Here is a 27,781-nt window from a genome sequence, read left to right as displayed (position 1 = left end):
AGGATGGGGCATCAGCAAAGGGATGGGCTGAATAATTACTTATCAGGCTGGGGGGAAGGAAGAAATAATGAAAATGAAAAAAATCAGAATGAAATGCAAAACGAGGCGTGGAAAGGTTATCATCACCTATCAAGCATGGGAGAAAGTCGAACTGCAAACACGATGAGTGATCACCCAATGAATGATAACATAACTAGGTATGCTGAAAATAACTTTAACGAGAGTGAACAAACAACAAGAGTATCGATAAAAGATCTATATAACAATTTTAATAAAACACGAAATTTACTAATAGAAAATGAAGAAGCACCAAAACAATATAAACATAATATAACTACAAATATGCCTAACGATGAATGGTTTTTTAAAGACATACATTTCGATTATACATCAAATAAAACACAAACTAATATAAGCTCTGAACAATTATTTGAAAAAAATAATCAGAAATATAGTTATCCTATTTCAAATCAAGAAAATAAAATAAATCAATTTGATAATAAAACGAAAAAGGCAAATAAAGCTAGTAATACTAAATCTGCTAAGACAAATAAAAAAACAACCATAATGGATTATTTCCAACCAAATAATCGACACAAAAATAATGGAGAAGGAAAAGATAAATTGAAAAATGAAACGGTACAAAATATGAATCACCTTAACACACAATTTCAACCTTGTAGAGAGATAAAGAGAAATGGCTTAGATATACACGATGAGGAAGTGAATTTATATAACACGAGCGAAAATAGAGGTATAGAAAATGGTTATACCCATAATGAATTCATGTTTTGTGCAAAGAACGGGGGGAAAAACGGTGAAAATTTTGACGGTAGAGAGGAGAACCTATTTGATAAAGATCAAGAAAATGTAAATAAAAAAAAATATAACATCATAGACGAGAAAAATGAAAATATAGAGTGCAATAATAATAGTCTTAAAAATATGAGTATCGAAAATATAAAACAAATATTAAGTTCAAACGACCCAAATACATTAAAAATATTATTATGCACCGATAACCATTTAGGATATAAAGAAAATAATCCAATACAAAAAAAAGATTCTTTTAACACATTTGAAGAAATATTATTTATTGCAAAAAAATTAAATGTTGATATGATTTTAAATAGTGGTGATTTATTTCACAAAAATAAGGTCTCCGAATATACACTCTTTAAGACTATGTCAATTATAAGAAAGTATTGTCATGTTAATAATAAAAAGGATGGAGGGAAGGATGAAAATAATCTAAGCGATAAATATAACAGCTTTAATATGAATCCACTTTCTTTACATCAAGAAGAAACTGGTACGTCTTTCTATGCAGACACACAAGTAGGCACAACTAATTATAGTACCCCCCTTAATGAAGTAACAAATTATCGATACGATTTTTATGAAGGGGAAGAAAAAATTTCAAATGAATTTTTTGAAACTGGAGCAAAGCAAAGGGGAAAAGGAGGTGGGAAAGAAACAAAACGAAGAGAAATATATTATTCAAGTTCCGATGAAAGCTATGATGAAATTCGAAAGAATGTACAAGATAATATGATAAATAAAACAGATAAAGAAGAATATAATACAGAAATGAAAATATTACCAGTGAAAGAAAAATTTGAAAAATCAATTCCATTTTATACAATACATGGAAATCATGATTATCCATATAGTTATGATTATATATGTCCATTAGATATCTTAAATATTTCAAATTTAATAAATTATATTGGTAAAAATAATATGGAAAGGTTAGTAATAAAACCAATATTATTAAATAAAAAAGGAACTCATATATCTATTTATGCCATTGGATGGATTAAAGATGAAAGACTATATCATTACTTTGAAAGTAAAAGTATAAAATTTATAATACCAGAGGATTATAAAAATCGAATAAATATATTAGTATTACATCAAAATAGATATATGAGAAATACAAACTCTAATAATTCAAAAAATTTTATAAAAGAATCTTTTATTCCTAGTTTTATAGATTTAGTAATATGGGGTCATGAACATAATTCAAAACCACAATTAGAAGAAAGTGTATTTCAAACTTTTTATAATTTACAATTAGGTTCTTCTGTTCGAACTTCTTTATGTGTAAATGAATATGGTGATAAATATATTGGTTTATTAGAAATTAAAAACGAACGATTTCGATTTTTAAAAATAAATTTAGAAACAGTTAGACCATTTGAATTAAAAGAAATCAAATTATCAAATTATGATCTCGATTTTAATGATGAATATGTTCTTAAACAATTTCTACATGATCAAACAAATTTGATATTAGACAAAATTAGAAAACAACTTTTAAATCAAATTAAAAATTATTATATTTTAAAAAAAATATTTTTACCTTCTTTATTTGAAAAAGAAAAATGTGATAAAATGAATTGTGGAATTACAGATGTAGAGGAAGAAAATATTATATTTAGTATCACTGATGAATGTGTAAATGATTTTTTTTGTAAATTACAGAATGATGATTTTTATACTAGTAGTTTTATTCATTTAGCTTTTTCTTCAGATAAAGATGATACATTTAATTTGATAAAAATAAAAAAGAATGTTTATAATAAACCACTTATAAAAATAAAAATAGAATATAATGAAATAAATATAATAAATACGCAATTATTTGGTTCTGAATTTATTGATAAAATTACAAATGCATCTGAATTTTTATCATTTTATAAAAGAAAACCAAAACTAAAAGATTTACAAGGAGAAAATATAGATTCTAATGATAAAAAAACAGATGTAGAAGATAAAGAATTTTCAAATATGGAATATATTAATGAATATAATAAAGTTTTTGATATATTATTTGATTATTGTAATATTAAAAATGATTTATTAATTTTAAATCAAAAAATAATAATGGATACTATACAAAATGTAATCATAAATACAAATCCATCTTTTGGATCTGATGGTAGTACGAATTCAAATTATAGTTCTTTAGAACATATGGCAGAAAAAACATCTGAAGAAAAAATTAAAAAGTTAATGAATGAGTTGAAGGATGTTCCTGTTGAACATATCACCCCTGATTATATTGAAACGGTTGGAAAATCGATAAATTCAACTGTATCAGAAACGTGATAAAAAAAAGGGAACTGACAATAGAAAGGCTCATTCGTACGGATCCAGTACGTATAACTCATTTTCTTCTGAATTGAAAGAATGGATTTTAACTGAGATTGTATCTCCTATTTTGTATTTATCTGGTTTGTCCTGTCTGTTAATAATTAACTTTGCATGTATTTTAGGGGCAATGTAAACTAAAGCATAGTCATTAGAAATGTAGAAAATTTTTGAATTTATTAAATTTTGTTCGTTTTGAAATGATGATAATATTTCGGGTATTGTATATTTTCGTATTTGCACAAATATTTTTTGATAGATTTTTTGTATATATTTTATTTTTATTTTTATTATATCATGTATATTTATTATTGAATTTATATATTTACATAATTTGAATGAACTGAAATATTCGGAAGTATTTAAATATGCTTTCCGATCACATAAAATATCAAGCTTTATTTTTTTTGCATTCACACTTAACACTCTTCCATAATATTCATCTCCAATACAGTATCTTTTAAATGGATAGGCTTTTTCATAAATCTGTTTATAAATCACATTTTGAGAATAACTACTACCCCAATTATTATACATGTTTGTATTAACGTTAGGGTTGACAATACGCCTCGCCCCTCCAGTCCGATTACTTTTTTCTACATCACTCCCAAGTTTCTTTGACTCTAAACGGGTAGATTTCACTTTCTTGTAACCTCCATTGGTGATAAAAAATAAACTTTGGTTCGCTAGTTGGGTATTCACTATACAAGTTATATTTTTTATGAAAAAAAAAAACAAAAAAATAGGGGAAACAAAAAAAATGCGCATAGCAGTGGGGCGGCCAGGGTATAGCGAAGTGGATCGAAGTTACGAGAATGAAAAACTATGAAAAATTGTGAAAGAATATGAAAAAAATAATTGTAAATATTTTTTGTCACGACATCATATCATTTATCACTTCTATTTTTAATTATGAAAAATAAATTCGTTCTATACATGGGCCGTAAAATGGAGTACCAAATTTTATACACGTTGGATCCGCAACGTATTCGGTGAAAAATTGTGGCAAAATAAGTTAACTTTAAATATTGCGATTTTTACAAACTATAAAAATGCTATAGCTTTTTTTTTATAAATTCCATGAAAAATTCCATGAAAATTTAGTTTATATTTTTAATAAAGGTATATGAATTGAGTTTATTTTTTTCCCTTTCTCACATAAAAATTAGCTATACATAAAGATAAGGATGTATTATTAAAAATGTGAGTAATGGAAAAGTAAAGGAAATACATTCAATACGATGTAATTAAAAATAGGAAGATACAATAGTTGTATGTATAGTGCAAGGTATTTCATTCATATTTTATTCTCAAAGTATAATATAAACACGCTATAAATATAGCTTATATTTTAAAAGGCATACCATATAATATTTTTTCATGTTTTATGTATGCATTATGATATACTATTTTTATGGGTGTATAAAAAAAATAAAAGTTCAATTACAAAAAAAGATATATATATCGTTTGGGTAAATTATTTGAAAATTAATCCATTCTTGCTTTAAGTTTCTTTTTTATTATTTTATCCGGTGTTCTACAAAAAAGTATAAATACAAATTGGGTGTGTACATATCTGCGCAAATCTTTGGGAGTAATAAAGAGAAGGAACAACTTCAATAGTTTGTAATCATAAACAACGGTGCTATGCATCTAATTTCGTGTAAACTTACAGTACGTAAACTTCGGCACCCCATCCAGATAAGCAATCACGATCTAGTGCGCTTAGTAGGCATTGGGAAACGGTCTCAAACAGCCCGTTCTCATCCTGAAAACGTGGTGAAAACGTGGTGAAAACGAGGTGAAAACGTGGTTGAAAATTGGCTGGGAAAAAATAAAGCAAAGCTGAGATCATTACCTGGTCCTTTATGTACATCGATTCGCACATTCCGTATAGTTGCTCGTTTGATACTCCGTTAACAACAAAATCGTTGGTTTCACATTTAGCACCAATTAAATCGTATGCATTTAAATATGGTTCGTATACATTTGTTTTGTTTCCGTTTTCATCTACTTGTGTAGTTACTTTAAATCCAACCACAATTGGATTTACAAAATATGGTGAAAATCTATTTGAATATAAAATATTTGATAACATATTAGAAAAGCAATCTATATTCATTTCTGTTTCTTGCCTGATTTGATATAAATTAACTCTATATCTCAACAATTCATATAATGATTGTATATCTGTCGCTAAACCTGATAACCCTACATATATATGATCATTGATTTTAAAGATTTTTGTAAAATTCGTACTAACGGTTGTAAAACTATTTGATCCAAGACGAAGGTCACATGCTATTGCGACACATTGCGACCCGCTCATTCCTAAAACGCAACCACCATTATAATTAAATATAGATCCCTAAACGAGGAGAAAAAAGAATGTATATATATATGTATATGTATAACATATTTACTGCATAGGGCACTATACAGTGTTAGGTTAAATATATAGCTTACTAATCCTTACCATTTTTATACTATTTGGTGTGGAAAAAAAAAAATAATAATTTAATTAAAAATAAGAAACGTAGATTTGTATATGGTATTATATATTGAAGGATATATTTGTATATATGGAAAAAAATGTATTTTTTTTTTAAACTTTATATAACGATTTTCATTGGTTTGTTTATTTATTATAAACAATTGATAAATAAAAAAAACATTTTTATAAATCTTCCCTTGTAATACACGGAAAAAAAGCAAAATAATAAATAAAGAGATTAATAAATAATAGTGGAATAAAAAATTAGATAATGGAAATACCTTAATAATTCATAACTTCATATTGTATAACTTAATTTACACATAAGCTTACTGTTATTTTTTTTGAATGTTATAATTTAATATGGATTTACCTTCAAGTGGTAAAAGAATATGCAAAAAATTATATTATATATATATGTAAAAAAAATAATAAAGCTGTATATTTTTAAATATTTTATTCTTTCGCCGTTTTATAAACACCCCTATATTTATAGCACGTTATGCATACTACATATATACCTTTAAAAAATTTAGAAAATATATCATTCCATTTTTTCATTTTTCATTATATAGTTATATTTTTATATTATTTTTTTCATTGTTTTTTGTTTTAATTTTTTTCTCTATTACAAGTTTTAAAAAAATTGAGTTTGTAGGTTACACATGTATATATTATATGCACGCATATTACCACGCCCTAACGATCCTCATAAATAATTTGTTTTTTTGTTTTAAATAAAGAATAATAATATAAAATATTGTTATTATTCTTTAATATATACTATATTATCACTTGATCATATGTTATATGGATGGATACTTGGTTAATGTGCCATCATAATGAATAAGGGGCACTGCTTAGAAAGCAAGTATATATACCCATATATATAAAGCAGTATAATAAAAGAAAAGGGTAATTGGTATTTTTCCTTCTATTCATTACTCATCATATAATATATAAAATAAATGTAAGCCCTTAAATAGGATCCAATATTGAATAGTTTGCAAAATATGGAAAAGCTTTCTTTGCGTTGTATGCGTTTAGTTAAGTGGAAAAAAAATATACTAAGCAGAGAGTTCAGTAAATCATCTAACATAAAAAAAAACTATAATAATAATGTAAACCCTTTAGTAAATGAAAATATAAGACACTATTCGAGCACAAATGCATGTAGCGATATAGATCCGAATAGTAAGCAGGTTATTGAAAAGTATAAAGATTTTATAAAAAATAAAAATAAAGAAGGGAAAGAAAAAACACAAAAAAAAGAAAATGATTTTTCACAAAATTTGATTAATAAATATAAAAATGTTAGTAGCGAACGAAATAATTCGATATATTCCCCAGACCAATCAATTAACAATAATCAAAATAATGACAACACAAATGATGTAAGTAAAATAAAAGATGATAACAATTCTGTAACTCCAAATAAAGATGAAAAGTATATAATTTTAAAAAAACAAATTACAAAAGAATTTATTCATAAAGTGTTTTTACCACATGTTGAATCACAAATAATTTATCATATAAAAACTTATACACCTGATCAAATTGTCAACATATTTCATATCTATTCTTATTTATATTATTTTGATAAAAAGAAAGAAATGGTAGATCAATTATTAGAATATTTAAAATACCGTTTAGACTGCTTTAGTGTAAATAATATAGTGCTAGTATTGGAACCACTATACATACTAAACAAAACTAATAATATATATATATATAGATTAATTATAAATTATATTAATAAAATATCAGATAAATTTAACTTATATAATTATATTGGTATTTCTCGAGTCTTTACAAAAATCTTAATTGACTTATATGCTCAAGAACATAACACAAGTAATACAAAAATTGTTTTAGGAAATTTATTAAAATATATAAAACAATCAAAATATAGAAAAGAATTACCTCTAGATCAAAACAATATATCACATAAAGATTTTATTATTCAATTTATGAATCAAGTAATGGATCGAATTGAAAGTCAACTACATTTGTTATCAGCTATTGAGCTAACTGATATGCTAACCGTTATATCAAATTATTCTTTCAAAAATGAATATTCAAAATATTATATTCCAAAAGAGTTGAATACAAATAATTTAGGATCAACAGAAACTCATAATGACGATGGACAGTCTTCGACAATACCTATCGAGACTCATACCTTAACACAAAACAATGCATACTTTTTTAAAGAGAATGTTATGTATTTTATAATTATAAAAGAAATGATAAAGAAATATGATGATTTAACTACATTACATAAAATAACAAATTTGTATAGCTTATCAAAATTATGTATATATGATGATGAATTTATTCATTTAATTGAAAAAGACATAAATAATTATCATTATATAAATAATATTCATCATAAATATTTAGCATTATTAGTTTGGTGTTTGTATAAATTTAAAATTTTAAATAAACATATAGATAAATTAAAACCGATCATTCAACAAAACATTTTTAATTTTAATGCCAAAGGACTTTCAAGATTATGTCATTCTATTTCATCCGAAAAAGAAATATTATACAAAATTGCAAACAATCTAATTAATAATATACCAAACATGAGTATTAACGAATTTTTATGTTATTTTTACTCAGTAGTTTATCTTGACTTATTGCCATTTTATGATTTCCCTGATGGAAAAAATTCTGAACAGGACATAAAAAAAAAAACTCATAGTAATGAATACCAATCACAAGCAAATGCAGATCGAAAATTTGATGACAAAAAGAAAGTTGGAACTAATAATATGACCAATGAACTACAACTTTTGAACAAAAACAATATATTACAAAAGTGTGTTGATTTCATTAATGATAACAAAAAAGATTTAGGAAAAGATGAAATGACAAAAATTGTTTTGCTTTTAAAGAAAAAAGACCAGGGAAGGTATATCTACGTATTAGATATGTTACCAGAAGAATGGAAAGGCATTCTTCATTTGATAAACTAGTTATACCCTGAAAAGGAAAAAGCATTTGCCTGACACAAGTGACCCAACACTTATCCACCTTTTGCCCACATGGATGGGCACAATGCATATCATGTATACTTATTTTATTTTTTTTTTGCGTTTCCCTTAATAAATTCATGCCAAAATCCCTTCGCATTCGCGAAGAGTATGCTTTATTTTTGTTTTATTCTAAATTTTTTCATAAACCTCCCCCTTTGTGTATTTGTTCTCTACTATTTTTACCTTTATAAGGATATAAATTTTTTTTTTATTCTCTCATTCACAAAACGAAAGCATTATGTTACTTAAAAAATTTTAATTTGTAAATGAAATAGGTATAAGGACATACTAAAATAAAGCCCATATTTTTCGAAATGCAAATATATGCAAAGTAATTATTATATGGTGTGAAAAACTTGTATTTTTTTTGTTTTGGTCCTGTTCTTATTTAAGTACCAAATGATAGCTACTTTGATGCGAGCAAAGCAATTGTGTTTGAATATAACAAAAGCTAGCCAAAATGGATGATAAGAAATAAAAAAAAAATGAATATAAGAATAAGAAAATGCCTAAAAAAGGGAATTAATTAGTTTGACTAAACAAGCCCTATTACTATTATTACTATTATGGCTAGTTTAGTATTACTACTTTATTATTTTTTGGTTAATTTCTTTTTATTCCCCTCCTATAAATTAAGGGAAACAATTTTTGAAAAGACTTTTTGGATACATCCATCTAAACTTTTCAAAAACTTATGTATGTTAATATATTTATGTATAATAACTAGCTACAAATACATATTTTCTTATTTTTTTTTTTTTTTTTTTTTTTATGTTCATAATAATCTGTGTACAAAATGCACAATTACATTACATGCTCATGTAATTTTTTTTTTTTAATATATAATTCCATTTTTTGTAAATAGTATTGGATATTACAAATTTGATAAAAAGCATACACCCATATGTTTGCGATAAGATAAGAGGGAAGAAAAAAAATTAAATACCTAATTTATTCATTTCATAAATATTATAAAACACGCACATTTGAATGAAATCAATTATGTTATAATACGAGTGTAACCTTTGCGAAATAATTGCACGTTTTATAAAGAAATGTATAATTATGACGTAACTTATGTATATATATATACATATATATATTATATATATGTAGTAATTTGATTTGATATATTTTTAGCGAAATGTTTTATTATATTACATACTATAAATCCCAAAATATATACATATATATATAAAATAAAAAAATGTAATTTTCAAATATTTTTACAATTTTTTACGTGTATTTATATTTGTAAAAAACAAAAGGAAAATTTATTGTTAATTTAATATAATGAAAAAAAAAACAAAACAAACATATTTCAAAGTGGAATAATAAAACAAAAATAAGATTATTATATATATTTTTCTTCAAAATATTTTACAAAAAAGAATATTATATATAATAAAAACAAGTAACAAAGTACGATTTTAATATTGATTTTAAAAACAAAAGCGATGTACATAAGATTATGTCATATTATAATATGATATATATTTACGTACCTTCTTATTGGATATATAAATATGTTTGTATTATATAATTACATTTATGCGTATATTTGTAAATTGATTTATGTATTATGAATTTGCATGTTGTGCTTATAATACATATTTCCTTATGACTTATATATATATCCATGTAACATATATTAATACATTCATGTAATATATACATTTTTAAACGATGATTTTTGCTACTTTTAAAAGCATGAAGCTTTTCGTAGAAATAAAATTATATATGTAAATATTTTATGGATTATAGAATATTTAAACGTCATTCTGATTTCATGTTTTATTGTTAATAAAAGAATGCTTATTATATAATTTCTATAAATTTATACTATATATACTTTTTTAATAATTAATTCGTTTTATCAACTTTTATCTATTAACTAAAGCTTATACATTCTTATGTATTATATATTATATAAAAGCGTATGAATGTATATATATACATATGTATGCGAATTTATATGCGTATAATATTAATACATACACATATATATGCCTTACTTTATATATATTTACGTAAGCGCATATTTATTTACCTTCTTATTTGTATAATAAGAAAATTAGTTAATTTTTTCAATTTAATTATTTATTATATATATTTTTTTTAAGATATATAAATTTTACTCTTATTTTGCTTTTTTTTATATTATTTTTTTTTATTTTCTTAATTTTCTCATGCAAAGCAAAATTTGTCATGTGTTATATGTGATGAAATATATGGAAGATAAATACATTATAAAAAAATAAAAAGTATGTGTAACTAAACATATTATATATAACAATCATGCTATTATTGTTATTAAAAATAAACATAGTCTTTCAGGATATTTTTTGAAAGGGAAAGAAGAAGAAGCGAAGAAAAAAAAAAAATACATACATATTCACCTTATATATTATGCATATATCGATTATATTTCAAACACAATAAAAAATCCTAAAAAAGCATTTACATATAGAAACGAAGTTACATTTATTGAAGATAAAAAATATACATACTAAATAAGAGGAGGCGATACCAGAAGAAATAATCAAAGACTCACAAGATTAGGCATGCATAGACATATTATGCTTATGCGTTTAAATTATATTACAGTGGATAATATAAATAATTGTTTTACTTATGCGGATACGCTATAGTTTATAAACAAAATCATAATACGAAAAATACAATAAATAATAGATATAGCTTGAAATAGGTATAGCATAATTCATATTAAGGGGCAAAGCGAGGAGTAATAGCGCACGGGGCTTATATATATGCGCATGCATATGTGTAGGCGAAATAATGGAGTCATATATTCGAGAAAATAAAAAACTTACCTTTAAATGTCCCAAAGGTAAAAAATTGTATCGATATTTAGACATATCATTAAATAATAAATCGTTACACGATCATCAAATATTAGAATTAGTAAAGATTTTAAAAAACAATATAAAAATATCATATTCAAATTATTATTGTTTAAATGTCGATTTGAGTGAAAATTATATATCATGTGCAGGTTTAAAAACGTTAATAAAATTTATATTAAATTATCCTGATCATATTGGTATAAATATATTAAAATTATATAAAAATAATATAAAAGATGAAGGGGCATCTTTAATTAAACAAGTCGTATATGGTCAAAAAATTCCTATTGAAGAATTGCATTTATCTCATAATTTTATTCAAGATGATGCTTGCAAAGAATTGTTATTAAGTTTTGTTTTAGCGAAAAGAGACGCTAATTATATATATCCAAGATATGATAAATTTCAAAGCCATTATAAGCATGCTCAACAAATTCCTGTATGGATACGGTTAGAATATAATTGCATACGGAATCCTAAAGAAATATTAAAAGAAGTTGAAGATTCTGCAAAAAAAAAACGAGGATATAAAAGTAATTTAATTATTTGCTCTGCTTTAAAAAGTGATAAAAGATGTTGCCCATATAAATGTTTAAATTCAACAAATTGGAATCCTCCAATAATGCACGTATATATGTTTATACATCAAAAAGAGAATATAGTAAATGGAAAAATCGTAAAAGATGATAAAAAGGAATATCCAATTTCTGGATCTATAGATAATGATAAAATACATGATTTAAATCCCGAAGGAAAACGATTGGACACGGATACCCTTATAAATATGGATATAAATAATAATGGTGATCATATAAATCATAATACTAAAGATGGTATTAATGGTTTAATAAGTTCTAATAAAATTAGTAAAAGGGTGAAAAAGCCTGATGTACGAGAAGAGGAAGAGGAAGAGGAGGAATATGAGGAATATGAAGATGGAGAGGATGATGATGATGAAGATGACGACGATGATGACGATGAAGAGGATGATGAGGATACCGAAGAAGGTGTTAATAATAAAAGTTATAAAAATGTGAATAGTTATAATAAATTATCAAAAAATAAAAATGTCAAAGATGATAATAAAAAAGGGTTACGTAATAATGAGGTTTTACATGGAAAACCTGAAAATAGTAAAAATGCGGAAAATAATAAAAGTGATGAAAATGTGAATAAAAAAATAAAAAATAAAAAACGAAAAAAAAAGAAAAAGAAAGGAAAAAGTAATACCGAAATTAGTGATGATAATAAAAGTGATATAAATGATATAAGTGATGTAACGTCAAAACCAGTTGAAAAAAACAAAATAAATAATAACAAAGTTGGTGCTAACAATAGTAGTAGCAATCATAATAAAAATGGTGCTACAAATAAACAAAATGAAAATAATTCAACCTCCAATTTAACTAAAACAATGAATAATATTGAATCCGGTTTACATAATAATGGAAAAAATCGAGGAGATCCAACGCGTAATGTCAGTAATTTACCACTATATATTATTCTCGATTGTAGTGCCGTGTTAGATATGAAAGAGCTATGGAAAGATAAATCGTTTTTGCCATTTAGCTTTCCAGGGTTACTTTATTTATATAATAATAAATTATTAAAAGGGTCTAATAATAAGAAGAAGGGCAACAGTAGTAAAGACCTTGAAAGTGAAAGTTCAGGATTTGGTGGCAACATAAATACGAACATGAATAATGGCAAAGCAAATGATAATTTTATTTGCCTAATGTGTAGTTATGTTGCTAATGAGTTAAAGTTAATATGTGAAAAAAGTGAAATTATTAGACAAAAAATGATAAATTTAAAATTAAATATATGGGATAAATTATCAGAAATAGGTGTGTTAGAATTTTTAAGTGTTCCAAAAGATTTTAAAGATAAAAAAAATTTATTTTTAAATTCATCATTTTTAACAGATGAACAAATTCGACTAGCTAACGAACATTATGATATATCTCACGAAACACTTCAGATGATTCAATTTTCTATATTATGGTCTACATATATATATAAAATAAGTAATAAAGAGATAATTATAAAAAACAGTAAAAAAGAAATAAATAAAGCAGATGTGAAAAAAAGTAAAAAAACGATATTTACAGAAGTGTTATATTTAACATCTTCTTCCAATATTTATTCATTTTTTGAATATTTATATGGCCAAAATATAAATCTTATATTACCCCTTTGTATAACGGTTAACCAGATAAATAAGTATATCCAAGATGAACATAGTTATATAGTTGATTTATTAATAAATGAAAAATCTGCTGATAAAAATCTTAAGTTCGATTTTAATAAGGCTTTTTTCCAGCAATTTATACGAGAAAAATATGCAAAGTATTTGCAAATTTCGAAGGAAAAAGAAGTAGAAAAAGATGAAAAGCCAAAAAATGCAAAAAGCCCAAAAAGCGGTGCAAAAGGTGGAAACAAAAATGATGAGCAATTGCTTTCAGCGGAAAATGGTAATGGAAATAATTATGACATGGCTGATGTAAATCCCGATAAATCATTTCCAAAAGGAAATGCAAATCCTGGAATGGCTACTATGCCACGAAATAGTAAAGATGCAAACAATAATAATCGTAGTAAAAATAATTTTCCCCATGGAAATGTTAATGACCCCAACTTGAAAAATATGTATCCTATGGATGAATATAATAAAAATGGAAATTTCCAAATTATGAACAATTTAGATCTTTTAGAAAAACGCGATTTTGACATTAACAATGTCATGTTAAAAAGTGATACGCATGGGGATGGAAAAGTTGGTAACACTAATGAAGCTGCAAATGACATGAAAAATAATAACAATTTAGAGAATAAAGATAATGCATCAAATATGAAAGGAAATAAACTTAGTATTTATAATTTGTTGGTAAACGCTTTTAATGGGAGTAAGAAAGGTAGTAAGGGTTCAGGAAAAGATAAACGAAGTAATCCAGCAACAGTATTGGGTGATGAAAGTGTTATTAATTTATCTCCTGTAAATAATACATCTTTAAATCCAAATTTAGATATTGTAGAAAATATAAATAAGGATAATAAATATATAGATCATCAATCTCCGATGAATATACGAAATGGTGAACCTGTCGACCCACTAAGTATTGCTAACAATAATGTAGCTTTACTTTCCCATTTAAAAGGTGGGAACGGTGTTGATAATTCAATCATTTCGGCACACAACATAAGGGATGGTAAGAAAGGAATAACCACGAAGAGTGGCAATACTGTTATAAATAATACAAACAATATGAATAAGAATAGTCAGATGAATAAAATTGAAATGATGACGCCTAATAAATTGGGCACTGAAAATAAAAGTAATAGTCGAAGTCCTAGTCAGGATAGTAGAAATAATAGTAGCTTAATTATGAATATGAACAATGTAAATAATAAAAAATATAGTATACATAAAAATGATATAGATGGAAAGTTGAATATTGATATGCTAAATAATAATGAATTGGAGTTAAATAATTTATTAGGTACATTACCTAAAAATTTGAATGATAATTTGTCGATGTATTTAGAAAATAAAAGAAATAACAGTAGTGGGGTGTTACCAAATGAGAATGGTATACCTCATTTTAATAATAAATATAATAAATTAGATGGTGATAATAATAATAATGGTAGTCAGGTTGTTATGATTAATAAGGAAGAGCATCAGCGATTTATTAATCTGAAAAATATTATTGATACGTATCGAGGTGATGTATTAAATACATGTTTATTATTAGAAGAGCTGATATTAAATCAGGCAATGTGTAAATATGTTCCAACGGAGTTATATAATAAAATATTAAAATGTTATGAACGACTTGATATGATGCTAACGAATATAAATAAATCAAATAATGATATGGGAATGAAGAAAACAAAAGATATAAGCAACCTGAACAGTATAGGAAATTTAGAAAATATGGATTATATGAATTTGAGTAGTATGAATAATATAAATTTTAATGATATGAATATAAAAATGGATGAAAATATGTTGTATGAAGATTTTAAAAGTTATTGGGATATGGCTTTCTCAAAAAATAAAGCCTCTTCCCCTTTAACAACCAAAGATTTACTAAATAGCAGTCAAAAGAATGTATTAAACCCTTCTCAACATCAAGATTTTCATATAAATGATATAAACAATAGTAGTAGCAATCTTTTGAATAAAAATGGAACTATAAATAATAAAAATAGTATTCATAATATAAATCAGTTATTTTATGAACAAGGACATGGAAATAAAATTAGTAATACTAACCACCCTATGAATAATGGGGGGTTAAATAATTCGATAAAATCAAATATCGGAATGGTGAATGCTAGTAGAGGAAATACCAACATGATTGGTAATAATAACATCAACTTAAATGAAATGAATCATACTAATTTGGGAAATTCAAAAATGAAATCTCAAAAAAAAAAAGAGTCACAAAATATTATGGATACAATTATTAATGATAATATGAATAACAATATTGGGGGTTGTATTGGAAATTCAAAATCGAAAAAAAATTCGAATGACAACGATGAGAATAGCAGTCAATTAAACACTTTAAATGAAAACATGAGTTTGAATTATAATAATTTGAAAAATAGTAGTATCATGAATAAGAAGAAATATTTATCAAATATGAATAATAATGGAGGTAGTAATATTGACTTGGTAAATTTTATTAATAGTGCAAATAATAATCTTATGAAAGGAAATGGTATGATGAATCCCCCAATGTTAAATGGTAATAACAATGTGAATATTATGAATGCAAAAAATAGTAATACTAATTATACAGCTGACATAAGTAATAAATTAGTAAAAGAATTAAGCAATTATAATTCTATGAATAAAGAAAGAAGTATGAGTCATATCGAAGAGTCTGATATAAAAGCGATTAATAAATTATTAATGCATAATAATAATTTTTCGAATTTAAAAGTTAACAATAATAATGATAATATTTTGACAGACTATAGCAATAATAATAATACTAATAATATAATGATAAATGCGGAAACTTTTTTTAAAAAACTGAACTTATACAATGATGATCATAATAATTCGAATAACAAGGACGAAGGAATTGGATGTGACTCTAATTTATTGTCACTAATTAACATGAAAAGAAATAGTAAAAGTTCATATAATGTAAATCCGAAAGGAGACAGCAGCAATACACTTAATGAGTATGGTGATGAACCGAGAGATAATAGCAACTTTAAAAAACAATTAAACAATGAAAATCACTTATATAATATGCATAGCAAAAATATAAGAAGTGATATGAACTTAAAATATTTGGAAGAAATTAATAACCAATTTAACTTTATGCCTCGGGATATTCGAAAGGAAAGTGCAGAGCACAATCTTATGAATATACTAAATTTTCAAAATAACTTAGAAAATAAAATGCAAAAACAAATCGATTAATTTTTAGGAAGCAACAAAAGCGAATTTACAATCACGCTTAAATAGAGAAAAATAAAATAAGTGTGCGAATAATTGAGTGCAAAGTAATATTGTGTTGGCTATCTAGCTAACTTTTGTATAAAAAAACAAAAAAAAATTATGACTAATTCAGGTCATTTATGGAATTTTTCCTACATTTGCATTAACATGCATAAAATTGAGAGAATTTCATGTAATTGTGTGTGTGTGTGTTTGTGTGAAAATGGGTACAATCATTCGTGTGAATTTATATAATTGTGAGTCTTTTTTGAATGTAACCCATATGTAACATATTTATATGAATTATTTTATATTTTTGTTTGTGCTTTTTCGTTTATTTTAGTACGATTTAACGAGAGTTTTAGTGTATATTTTTGTATAGTTAAAAAAAGAACGGCAAAAATACCATGAAATAATGTAACGATAAAAAGAATAAAACAAATAAGGTGTAAGAGGTTGTGATATCATAATGTAAAAATATTGTTATTATTATTGTTTTATATTAACAATATAAAAATTAAAAGCATTACAAATTTTATTTGGCTAATGCGAAGTTTTTGTACATATCAATGAGTGTCACATTCATACTCATACTTAAGCAAACTAAAAAACATCGGTATAGGTTTCCTTTGAACAAATTCAAAAACCCTCCTTGCCCTTCTCTCCATAAGCTTTTTATTCCCTTTAAATATCAAAAGTGGTGAAAAAATATGTATATGTATAAGCTCATTTGATGAGGTAAGCATTTCTTTTTTTTCCTTACGTCAAAAGAGTTTTTGTAGTAAAAGGATGTTTTGTCCTTTTCTTGCAGTTGCAATCTATAAAAATACAAAGTGATAAAAATATTGTGATCAGCCGCAAGCTCATACATGTATATGTTTTGTGTTGGAATTAAATAAAGTTACCTTATTCGAACTATTTCTAAGGGGGAAGTGATTATTCCAGATATGAAAGAGGAAGCCAAATTTAGACTAAATTTGTTAAAATTGGATGGCTCGATTTTCAAATTTTGCATTAAATCGTTTCCAGTCTAATAGGTTATTAATTTTGTGAAAGAAAAAGTATAAATTAAAGAATATTGTCTCTTTGTAATTTGGCAGATATATATGTTATCATAGAATGTAGTTACCATGTGATGCAACTACCATAATAATATTCACATTGGTTATATAATTTTAAATTATTTTTTATTTACATTTTGTAAGAAGAAAAAAGAACCACAGAAAAGGCCATATGTTAAACAGGTCGATGTGTATCCTCTATACAGCTGTATGGTGTTATTATAAAATTAAAATAATATTATTTATGGCAATATATATTTTTTGCAAATAAAGCATGAATATGTAATAATCATATTATAATTACTCTTGGTATCCCTTCTTTGTGAATAAAATTTTTTATCAAATGATATGAACTTGGATATTCCTTTAGCCCCAAATATTTTTGTGCCTTAGTATGGGCGTGATGGTAAAAAGTGAAAAATAAAAATCAAGATAAGTACGGCATGAATTGAGTTAAAAATGAATAGTAGCATTGTTTCGATTAATTTGGACATTGGTTGTATGCATTTTATTTCTTTCCTTTTCATACTTGCAGTCTTTCTTTTATAGTGTCTATTGGGACGAATATAGTGCAAGATATAGCTTCAGAGAAAATCGCTAAGAAGGTTGTAAATAAAAATATGTACATATATAGAGGTAGTAGTATGTGCATTACTTATTTATTGCTAGACAATTTTATTTTATGAAAATATAACATTAGGAATAGACGTAATTAAAGTACCTAAAAAACAATAACTTAGAAAATTTGAAACTCTCGAACTTTCCAAATTATTTTTATTTTCTTCATTAATATTTTTATTAAATTTTAAACTCTTTAAATATTCGTAACAACAAAAGTAAAAACTCGTTGCTGGGATGGTAGTGAGCGACGAGAAGCTATGAAAGAGCGAATAAAATTGAAAAAGTATAAAATTAATATATATTAAAAAATGAGAAGTTGGAATTTTCACAAATTGTTGGGGCTCATTCAGTTTGATTTATTTTTTATACATGAACCCGGTGTATAATCCTTTAAATCCAAATCGTGATATAAAAGAGAAAAGGAACGGACCTTGCCTTGTTGATAATATATTTTTAGAACATGAAGGGTGGTGAGTAATATTACTTCCACTATTCAAGTTATTTTTAATTATAGAGACTTGTTTATTAACTTTGATTGTATCAAAAGGATATAAAATAATTCGAGTTGTTGTTGAAGCTATTATAGACCCATATAATGTTTGTGTCATGTTATTACTATCTAAAATTAGTTAAAACAATAAATGGAAACAGCTTTAAAATTGTATTTATATACAAAGGAAAGACTTACATATGAAATAGTAAACTTATATGCGTACGAAATAAATATGTACAAATAAATATGTACAAATAAATATGTACAAATAAATATACATATTTGTTATTCCTATTAATATCAAATACGTACCTAATTCATTTTTTTCGATGACATCCTGTTGTTTTTTTTCCATTCCTTTCAACGAATTTTAAGCAATTCAAATAAACCGCATATTAAATAAATATCTTTATTTTGTTTTCATTCATATTTTAGATTAACAAAATTTTACATAAATTTGGCAAAATTGCAATAAAAACAGTGTTCATAAAATATAGAAAAATGAAAAATAAAAAAGGTTGCTATTTTGAAGGGGTACCAATTTTTTATGAAATTTTTTATGCCATTTTTTATGCCATATTTTTTGGCATTTTGCATATAAAAAAATATTAAGTCATAAAAACAGCATGCCTACTCGATTAATATTATATAATAAAAATACATGCGATATTTTTTTTTTTTTTTGTTAATTAAAATATAAAATAAAAAGAATAAAGGCTGCCAATAATAAGAATAAAATAATGGCCTCTTCTTACTTTCAAATATATTATATATAAAGATTATTATATGCATATAATATATATTTTTTTTTATATATAGTAATTTTTTTTATTTATATTTTTTTGGTAGCAAGAAATATTATAGTTAATTGCAGTTATAAAGTTATAAAAAATAAACGGGGGTTGGTCTCGTATTGCATACATACAGTATTTTAAATTATTTTATAAATAAATAGAATATAATAAACTTTCATTTATTTTTATATTTATTTTATATTGGTATAGCATTGCAGCTGCATTATTTATTCTACTAGTAGTCGCTTTCTTTTTTTTATTTTTAACTACTTATATTTATTATTATTATTTCGGGGGGCGAGCTTTAAAAAAAATAACTGCATATAGAGAAAAGGCTTAGCTATAATTTTTTATTCTTATCTACATATATATATAAAAATAAATGCAGTTAAAAGAAAATAAAAAAAATACATAGTACGCTATATAAAATCGCTTTTTTAAAAATGATATATATAATTAAGAATAAAAAAAAATACTATATTTAAAAATATAAAAAGAAAATATTTAAAAAAATTTTTTAGATTTATTTTTTTTTTTGAATTACTTTCAATTGTATTTAAAAAATAATATAATCCCAATTATCTTGTTTTAAATAAAATATATTATTAATTCGTTTAGTTATAATAATTAAAATATTTTTTAAAAAAAATTATTAATACCTAAAAGTAAATATAACATTATAAAAGAGCTTTGAAATTCTGTAACTATTTAAATTAAAAAAATATATAACATAATTATTTTTAAATCCTTTTAAAGCATATAATAAGTAGTATATACTTATATACAATAATTTGTTTGTAATTATTCCTTTTTTAATATAATATTATAATTTATTATACTTTCTTTGTATAATTTAAATCAATTTTAGTTAAACCTATAAACAAATATATATAGATACAATGGCAAAAAGAAAATATATGTCAAAAGTTGATGGCAAAATAAATGTTGGAGATAAGCATCAAGCTAAAATCCCAGATTTAGTAGTCAGTGGAGAAAATGCAGAAGAAACTAAAAACGTCAATGATACAACAGCTGAAGTTGTAGATGTTCCAACTAACTCACCAAAAAGAGCAAGAATTGAAGAAACACCAAAAGCTGAAGAAAATGCAACCACTGAAGTAGCTAACGAAACTGAAAATAAAACTGAAACCACTGAACAACCAAAAGAAGAAACAACTGAAGCCGCAGCAGAAGCTCCAGTAGAAACTCCAGCTGAAGAACCAGCAGCAGAAGCAGCAGCTGAAGAAGCCGCAGCAGAAGAACCAGCAGCAGAAGCAACAGCTGAAGAAGCTGCAGCAGAAGAACCAGCAGCAGAAGCAGCAGCTGAAGAAGCCGCAGCAGAAGCTCCAGCAGAAGAAGCAGCAGCTGAAGCCCCAGCTGAAGAAGCAGCAGCAGAAGCACCTGCTGAAGAAGCTTCTTAAACATGATAAATATTATATTTATGCAGTTTTGTTTACTTCAAATTATTTAAACATTAAAAAAATCGGTTGAATAAAAACACACAAAAAAAAATGGTATATGTAGCACATTCGGTTATTATGCATATGCTTTGAAATTTGAAAAAATTGAAAACAAACATAAAGCGTGTTATGCTTTACATTGACAAAAACACATATGAATTTAATTCGCTTCTTTTAAATATTATATATGCATTGAGAGCATAAATATGAGATTTATATATGTATATAAATTGCCTATATATATAATAGCTATTTACATATTCTAGGATGTTTACTTTTCAAAGCAAATAAACAGGTTGTCTGGTTGATATAAATTCACAACAATATATAAAACGCGCATGCGGCGCTTGTCATTATCTGGCAGAATATTATTTTCTTAAATTTGATTTGTTTTGCATATCTTAGCTTTATATTTGATTGATTACATTATATGATTTTTTTAATAATAACAATATTTCATGTGTTACTTTTTTTTAATGTGTTTTTGTATTCATTTGTCTTTCATGTTTTTATATTTCCTTCCTTAATTTTTTTTTTTAAAAATATTAGTTCGTTTGTTTTTAAATCATATACCAACCTGCATTTCTTCGCTCTGTTTTTGGGTAACTAGAAAGTTATATATACATATACATAAAGAAACATTCGCATATATAAATAATTAAGTTGCTAAATTAGTAAAGAATAAATTATTAAACAAATCAACTTGCAAAATATGCACACACGTATGTTATTTATTTTTCTACCTTTACAATTTCGAAACGTCTCATATTTAGAATATCCTCTTCTATATCCAAATCGGGGAAATTATTTTTGTAAAACTATTTAAAAAATGGGGGGAAATAAAATTAGAGCATTATAAAAAGGGTTGAAATAAAATATTAATTTTATTTTTTTTTAATTGGTAATATGTTCTAAAATTTATGAACTGTTCATATTTAATAATTTTTTTTTTACTAACGTAATATAATTGCTGTGGAGTAGGAGGAATAAAATATTCTGATGAAAGATATTCATATCTTTTCATAATTGGATTGTAAAAGCATGAAACAATTTGCACTTTTTCATATGTTTCAGCATCTTCGCAAAGTCTGAAATAAAAATTAAAAATACCATATGGAATAAGTCAGTAATCAAATGAGAAAAGATAATAAAATTGTCTATATGCTAAAAATTATGCATAATTTTTATTCCTTTATTTGCATACTCTTCTCTTGTGGGATTCGCATTAAAAGGGAGATATGCACATATTAAAAAAACTGTAACAAATATTAATAAAATTGTTATTAAAATGTACAGTTCAATGTTCTTGGTGTTAATATCATTTCTTTTCCCTTCAGAATATCGTTTATATCTTTCTAATCTTTCTTCTTAAAAAAAAAAATATGAACAAAATGTAGATTTAGCTAGATAGCTATTTTTTTTTTTTTTTTTTTTTTTTATTACCCTTATCTTCCTCATTTTCGTATATAGACTCATCAAAATCGCTTGGCTTATGCATATCATATTGGTTACTAAAATTTTTATATTTGGTATATATTTGAATAAAAATTTCTTCTTTCATTTTCTTTCGTTTTTCATTTTTTTCTTTCATATAGGTGTCGGGATGGTATGCCCTAAGCAATTTAAGATATTTCTACAATAAAAAATATGAACAAATAGCGATAATTGTGTCATAATAAATAAATATATGTGTCTGAAGCTTTGGGATGTGCATGGATTGGCAGTAACCAAATTGGGCTTGCGGTCATCTCACTCCCACACAATACACATATAAATGTATATATAATTTGTTAGTACATAAAAATTCGCAGCTAGCTATATGCACATGTTAATACAAATATCAGTACCTTTTTTATTTTCAAGCCATCTTTATCGTCCTTTATATCTAGCACATCGAGTAAATCGCTATTTTGAAGCCTTTTCAATAATTTATAATCTTCATTATAGTCAAAATATTCATTTACATTTTTTTGATGATTAGTTGTGTTATGAAAATTGATACAACGTATATTAAAAATATGATTTTCTATAATATTATATTTATTTATACATTTTCGTAAAGTTATATACCTATAATGTATTTTAATGCTTGAAAACATTTTTTTTTCTACACCTTTTTATCGATGCTTTATTACCTGACTTTGTAATAATTTTATACCTTTTCTTGAATTATAAATTTAGCTATTTTTTTTTTATTACTTTCATGATTATAAATATATCCAAAGAAATACAATAAAAAATTAATAGAAATGTTTTATATAAAAAATGTTATATCAAATTCAAAATGAAAAGTGTTTATAAATTAAAAAAAAAATTAAAATAAGCATATATATGCGCAAAACAAAAAAAAGAAACTACACAAAAATATAAGTATGCATATGTATACAATATATATATGCATACATATGCTCATGGGGGAAATTGAAAAATAGGATACTAAATAATCAATGACATAAATGTACGGAATGGTCATTTTTAAGTTGTTGAAAATTAGGGATGCACATAATAAACATATACAATAAAAATTATTGTATAATAAAACCAGCTAGAACAAAAAATTAAATATCAGTGAAGCCACATATATAATCAATCAAATTGTTAATTAAAAGGTGATTTTGTCGCGACTATTTGTTGCCGTTCCCTAAAAATGGTGAGTAAGTGCATGGATAAATGAATAGATAAGCGCATAGATAAATAACAAATATATGCTTGATGTATGTTAATGCAATTTATTTAAGCTCTTACTTTCTTTGAGTTAGGTATTTGCTATTCCGTGCTGATATATTTTCGGTGCCTTGTTGTGGTGGAGTCACATATGAAAAGGGGGCTGCCAAAAGGGAATGAAAAAGAAAGAAATAGCATATGTATGTATGCACGATTTCGAACATTGGTGAATACTTTTTTTCACAATGCTTTCGCTTTTTTATTTGTCATTATAAAATTTAAGAGTATATGTACATGTATAGAAGATTTATAAAAATAGATTCATTACGTGGTGCAAGGTTAGGAAAGGTATTTTGCTTATTCATAAAATTATCATTTTCTAAATTTGGTATTCCATTTTCTCTTTCATTCAAAAAAGCGCCATTATTGTTTGATAAATTATTTACTAAATCTGGTGACTGGACAGGTAAATCTGGTCGGTTTTCGTAGTTATTAATTATATTGGTATTTGTCATTATTTCTTCGTTATTCTAAAATATAAAAAAAAAGAAAATTATAAATTTAATACACATAAAGATATATCAATAGAAAACATTTATATGTAACAAAAATAGGGAGCTACATTTTGTAAAGCTATAAGAGGTTGACATAGCTTTATACATAAACATATAGATATACACATATGTTAATTTTTCGATTATATTATTCTGACCATGTCAGGTACTATTGGGCCTCTATTAGGTTCTCCACCCTGAATAAGATAATTAGAATTTTCTTGAATACTGCTACGAATTGAACTATTTTCATTCAAAGGAATTGATGGTTTTTTATTATGCATAAAATTAGGGGGATAATTATTTATATGCTCTTTTGAACCTCTTATATTATTATTAATATTTTGGCTATATATATATGGAGGTGGAGTAATATTATCCATTTCTTCATTTGGATTTACTAAATTATTAATTCCGTTAGTATTATTTGTTTTATCATTATGATTTAACATTGAATTATTTATGTTACTTTCTATTAAATCTGTTTTTTGATTTGCATTTAAATAGGGATTCATAAATGGTGAATTGGGGCTCTCTTCTTCAGCTTTTTTCAAATGAAAAGAATGCATATTATTTTCATCAAATTCATTCGAATTATTATTTTTACCATTAGGCATTACGCCATACATTCCAACATGTCCTGTCGAATAAGGGGATATGTTTCCAGAAATTTTACTCGAACCATTTATACTTCTTCTAATATTGTTTCCTTCAATGTTGTCATTAATATTTTTATCTATATGGCTTTCTAAACCAGTTACTACATCCCCTATATGATCATTTCTTTCTTCCTCACCAGGTTCACCATATATCATGTTATCTACTCTAATCATATTATTATTGCCATTAGGAAAAGGATAATCATTATTTTTTTTTACAAAATTTGTAGCAAGGTCCTGAAAGTCATTATGATTATCCATCATGTTATATCCTAATTTATTGTTAATATAATTTTCATCATATTCATTATAATTTATAAAATTTTCTTTCATTTTATTTATATCATATTCTTCATATTCATTGATTGATAAATTTTTATAAGTATCTGTTTTGTTATCATCTGGAATATCTCCTAAATCATGACCTCTACCTCCTGTTAGCTCACTAATTATAACATCTGTTTTATAATTAATTTTTTTTAAAGCTTGTGTAGAAACATATGTAAACACACCTATATTATTTATATTCGATGTCATATCTGTATATATAGTTTTATTTTCTTTATTTATTATACTACTGTTTATTAATAAATTATCTGTATTTTCTAATATATGTTGTAATATATCAATATTATTGTTATCTTCAAATTCGAGCCCAGCTTTTCTTTCAACTTTATACAAAATTCTTTTTAATAAATTTTCAATATATATATTTTCATTGCTTTTATTTTTAAATACACCATTGTCATCTTCTTTCTTTTGTTTAATCTTAAAAGTTGCTTGGTTTATTATATATTTTAAAGCTAGCACGAATAATATTATTAACATAAAGCCATATGTGTCTCGATAATGTTCACTACCTAACTTGTGTAACCATAATATAGTTGTGAATACAAATTCTATTTTATTTAAAGTTTTATGAATTATTATATTTTTTAATGGAATTAAATAATTTGTAAATCTATGCATAACACCTAATTTTATTATAATAAATATTTCAGTTAATATTTCAAAAAAATATTTTATTGATTCATGTTCTTTTCCAAGTAACATTTCGTTTTTATAATCATGTGGGATATTTTCCTTTGCATATGCTTTTCCTTTCCAATCATGATTTTCTTCTGTTTCGTTATTTTTGTTTATGCTTTGTTTATTGTGTGCATTTTCATTTTGGCTAGCTGGGTCATCATTTTTACCTGAATTGTTCATATTTTTATCAGCATCATTTTTCAAATTTAGACCAATATCTTCCATTGTAATATTATCACCTGAATCTTCATCGACTTCTCTAAACTCTTTTTCAAATTTTATTAAATCTTGATTATATTCATCATTTCCTTTTCCGTTTGGATTTTTTTTTAGTTCATTTTCAGTATTATTGTTTTGTTCCCCTTTTTCAGGCTTATTCATATTTTCTTTGTTATCCATTTGTTCATCATTGTGAAGAGATGTGTCTTTTTCTTCATCATCCTTTGTGGAATCTGTGTCATTTCCGAAAGGATCGTTATTATCATAATCATATAATTCCTCATCCATCATATCATTGTCATTATTATGCGTTGAGTCCATTTCGGCATCATATTGCTTGTCATCCTTTTCATTTACCTTGCCCTCTTTTTTGTTATGCTCTTCATTCATTTCATCAGCATTTTGGTTTCCTTGCGCCGAAGTACTGCCATCCCCCTTATCATTTTGCTCTTGTACATTTGCTTGCTCATTTGAATTTACATCATTAAAGCATTTTATATTTTTACTAGAGAATATTGATATAATAATTGCAAATATAAATATAAAAACAAATTTCATCTTTCCCCTTTTGTTCTTTTTTTTGTTTCTTCGTCTTCGTTTTTTGATTTCGTTTTCTTTTTAATTTTTTGAACTTTTTAACTTTTCATATTTTTCTTTATGTATTTTAAATTTGATTGTTTTTTTTATTTTTTTTTATTTATATTTTATCACTCTCAAAATATTTTTATTTTTTCCTTTTTGTACTATGAATTAAAAATAATTAACCATATTTTCAAATATATATTTTTGTAGAAAAAAAAAAAATCAAATATTTTTTATTAAATTAGAACAATAATTAAATAAACAAGAATAGGATTAACCAAATATATCATTGCATATATGAAATGTATTTATTATACAATACGTATGTATATATTTTGTGCTCCATATTATTTTGCAATGAACATATATGAATAACTCGCCATGAATACACACAAAATAGCGATTTACATATTTTGCAAATTTTGTTTTTTTTTTCCCCCTATTGTATGACTTGTTAATAATTTTTACAAAAAATATATGACCATGACATGTAAAAAATGTATATTTATTATATATATGTGTATGGTTATACATAATTTTTTTTTATTTGTATACATAAATGTATAGGTAAGAATGTACAAAGAATTTCCTTATTATATAGCTATTTTGTATGCTTGATT

At 24.7% G+C, this 27,781-nt stretch overlaps 9 protein-coding genes across 9 annotated transcripts; 4 read left to right on the top strand and 5 right to left on the bottom strand.

Annotated features, from left to right (window-relative positions):
• Positions 1–3: 3 nt before the first annotated feature.
• On the top strand, positions 4–3,114 carry PCHAS_0204000 (double-strand break repair protein MRE11, putative; the record flags this gene model as incomplete). Its single annotated transcript, XM_727136.2, has 1 exon — positions 4–3,114. One exon carries the CDS (start codon positions 4–6, stop codon positions 3,112–3,114), a length of 3,111 nt encoding a protein of 1,036 aa, XP_732229.2.
• A 30-nt stretch (positions 3,115–3,144) lies between these two features.
• PCHAS_0203900 (conserved Plasmodium protein, unknown function) lies at positions 3,145–3,924 on the bottom strand (the record flags this gene model as incomplete). The annotated part of the gene is made up of 1 exon (XM_727135.2): positions 3,145–3,924. One exon carries the CDS (start codon positions 3,922–3,924, stop codon positions 3,145–3,147), a length of 780 nt encoding a protein of 259 aa, XP_732228.2.
• Positions 3,925–4,644: 720 nt separating this feature from the next.
• PCHAS_0203800 (proteasome subunit beta type-3, putative) lies at positions 4,645–5,635 on the bottom strand (the record flags this gene model as incomplete). The annotated part of the gene is made up of 4 exons (XM_016798601.1): positions 4,645–4,693; positions 4,830–4,924; positions 5,015–5,524; positions 5,633–5,635. The coding sequence occupies 4 exons, from the start codon at positions 5,633–5,635 to the stop codon at positions 4,645–4,647; spliced, it is 657 nt and encodes a 218-aa protein (XP_016653071.1).
• Positions 5,636–6,663: 1,028 nt separating this feature from the next.
• On the top strand, positions 6,664–8,634 carry PCHAS_0203700 (conserved protein, unknown function; the record flags this gene model as incomplete). Its single annotated transcript, XM_741011.2, has 1 exon — positions 6,664–8,634. The coding sequence occupies one exon, from the start codon at positions 6,664–6,666 to the stop codon at positions 8,632–8,634; it is 1,971 nt and encodes a 656-aa protein (XP_746104.2).
• Positions 8,635–11,493: 2,859 nt separating this feature from the next.
• PCHAS_0203600 (conserved Plasmodium protein, unknown function) lies at positions 11,494–17,007 on the top strand (the record flags this gene model as incomplete). Its single annotated transcript, XM_016798592.1, has 1 exon — positions 11,494–17,007. The coding sequence occupies one exon, from the start codon at positions 11,494–11,496 to the stop codon at positions 17,005–17,007; it is 5,514 nt and encodes a 1,837-aa protein (XP_016653070.1).
• A 553-nt stretch (positions 17,008–17,560) lies between these two features.
• Positions 17,561–19,555, bottom strand: PCHAS_0203500 (mitochondrial carrier protein, putative; the record flags this gene model as incomplete). Its single annotated transcript, XM_016798586.1, has 9 exons — positions 17,561–17,707; positions 17,789–17,843; positions 17,931–18,055; positions 18,221–18,292; positions 18,391–18,474; positions 18,616–18,683; positions 18,808–18,962; positions 19,077–19,326; positions 19,513–19,555. The coding sequence occupies 9 exons, from the start codon at positions 19,553–19,555 to the stop codon at positions 17,561–17,563; spliced, it is 999 nt and encodes a 332-aa protein (XP_016653069.1).
• Positions 19,556–20,893: 1,338 nt separating this feature from the next.
• PCHAS_0203400 (conserved Plasmodium protein, unknown function) lies at positions 20,894–21,415 on the top strand (the record flags this gene model as incomplete). Its single annotated transcript, XM_739294.1, has 1 exon — positions 20,894–21,415. One exon carries the CDS (start codon positions 20,894–20,896, stop codon positions 21,413–21,415), a length of 522 nt encoding a protein of 173 aa, XP_744387.1.
• A 540-nt stretch (positions 21,416–21,955) lies between these two features.
• On the bottom strand, positions 21,956–23,553 carry PCHAS_0203300 (conserved protein, unknown function; the record flags this gene model as incomplete). The annotated part of the gene is made up of 6 exons (XM_739293.1): positions 21,956–22,060; positions 22,198–22,272; positions 22,413–22,542; positions 22,659–22,821; positions 22,898–23,087; positions 23,302–23,553. 6 exons carry the CDS (start codon positions 23,551–23,553, stop codon positions 21,956–21,958), a joined length of 915 nt encoding a protein of 304 aa, XP_744386.1.
• A 499-nt stretch (positions 23,554–24,052) lies between these two features.
• On the bottom strand, positions 24,053–27,137 carry PCHAS_0203200 (secreted ookinete protein, putative; the record flags this gene model as incomplete). Its single annotated transcript, XM_016798571.1, has 4 exons — positions 24,053–24,095; positions 24,200–24,281; positions 24,447–24,648; positions 24,831–27,137. The coding sequence occupies 4 exons, from the start codon at positions 27,135–27,137 to the stop codon at positions 24,053–24,055; spliced, it is 2,634 nt and encodes an 877-aa protein (XP_016653068.1).
• Positions 27,138–27,781: the final 644 nt, after the last annotated feature.

This window comes from Plasmodium chabaudi (assembly GCF_900002335.3).
Source record: "Plasmodium chabaudi chabaudi strain AS genome assembly, chromosome: 2".
In the NCBI taxonomy this organism is placed as follows: domain Eukaryota; phylum Apicomplexa; class Aconoidasida; order Haemosporida; family Plasmodiidae; genus Plasmodium; species Plasmodium chabaudi.
Note: the sequence above shows the minus strand (reverse complement) of the source record. Positions and strands in the feature narration are given on the sequence as shown.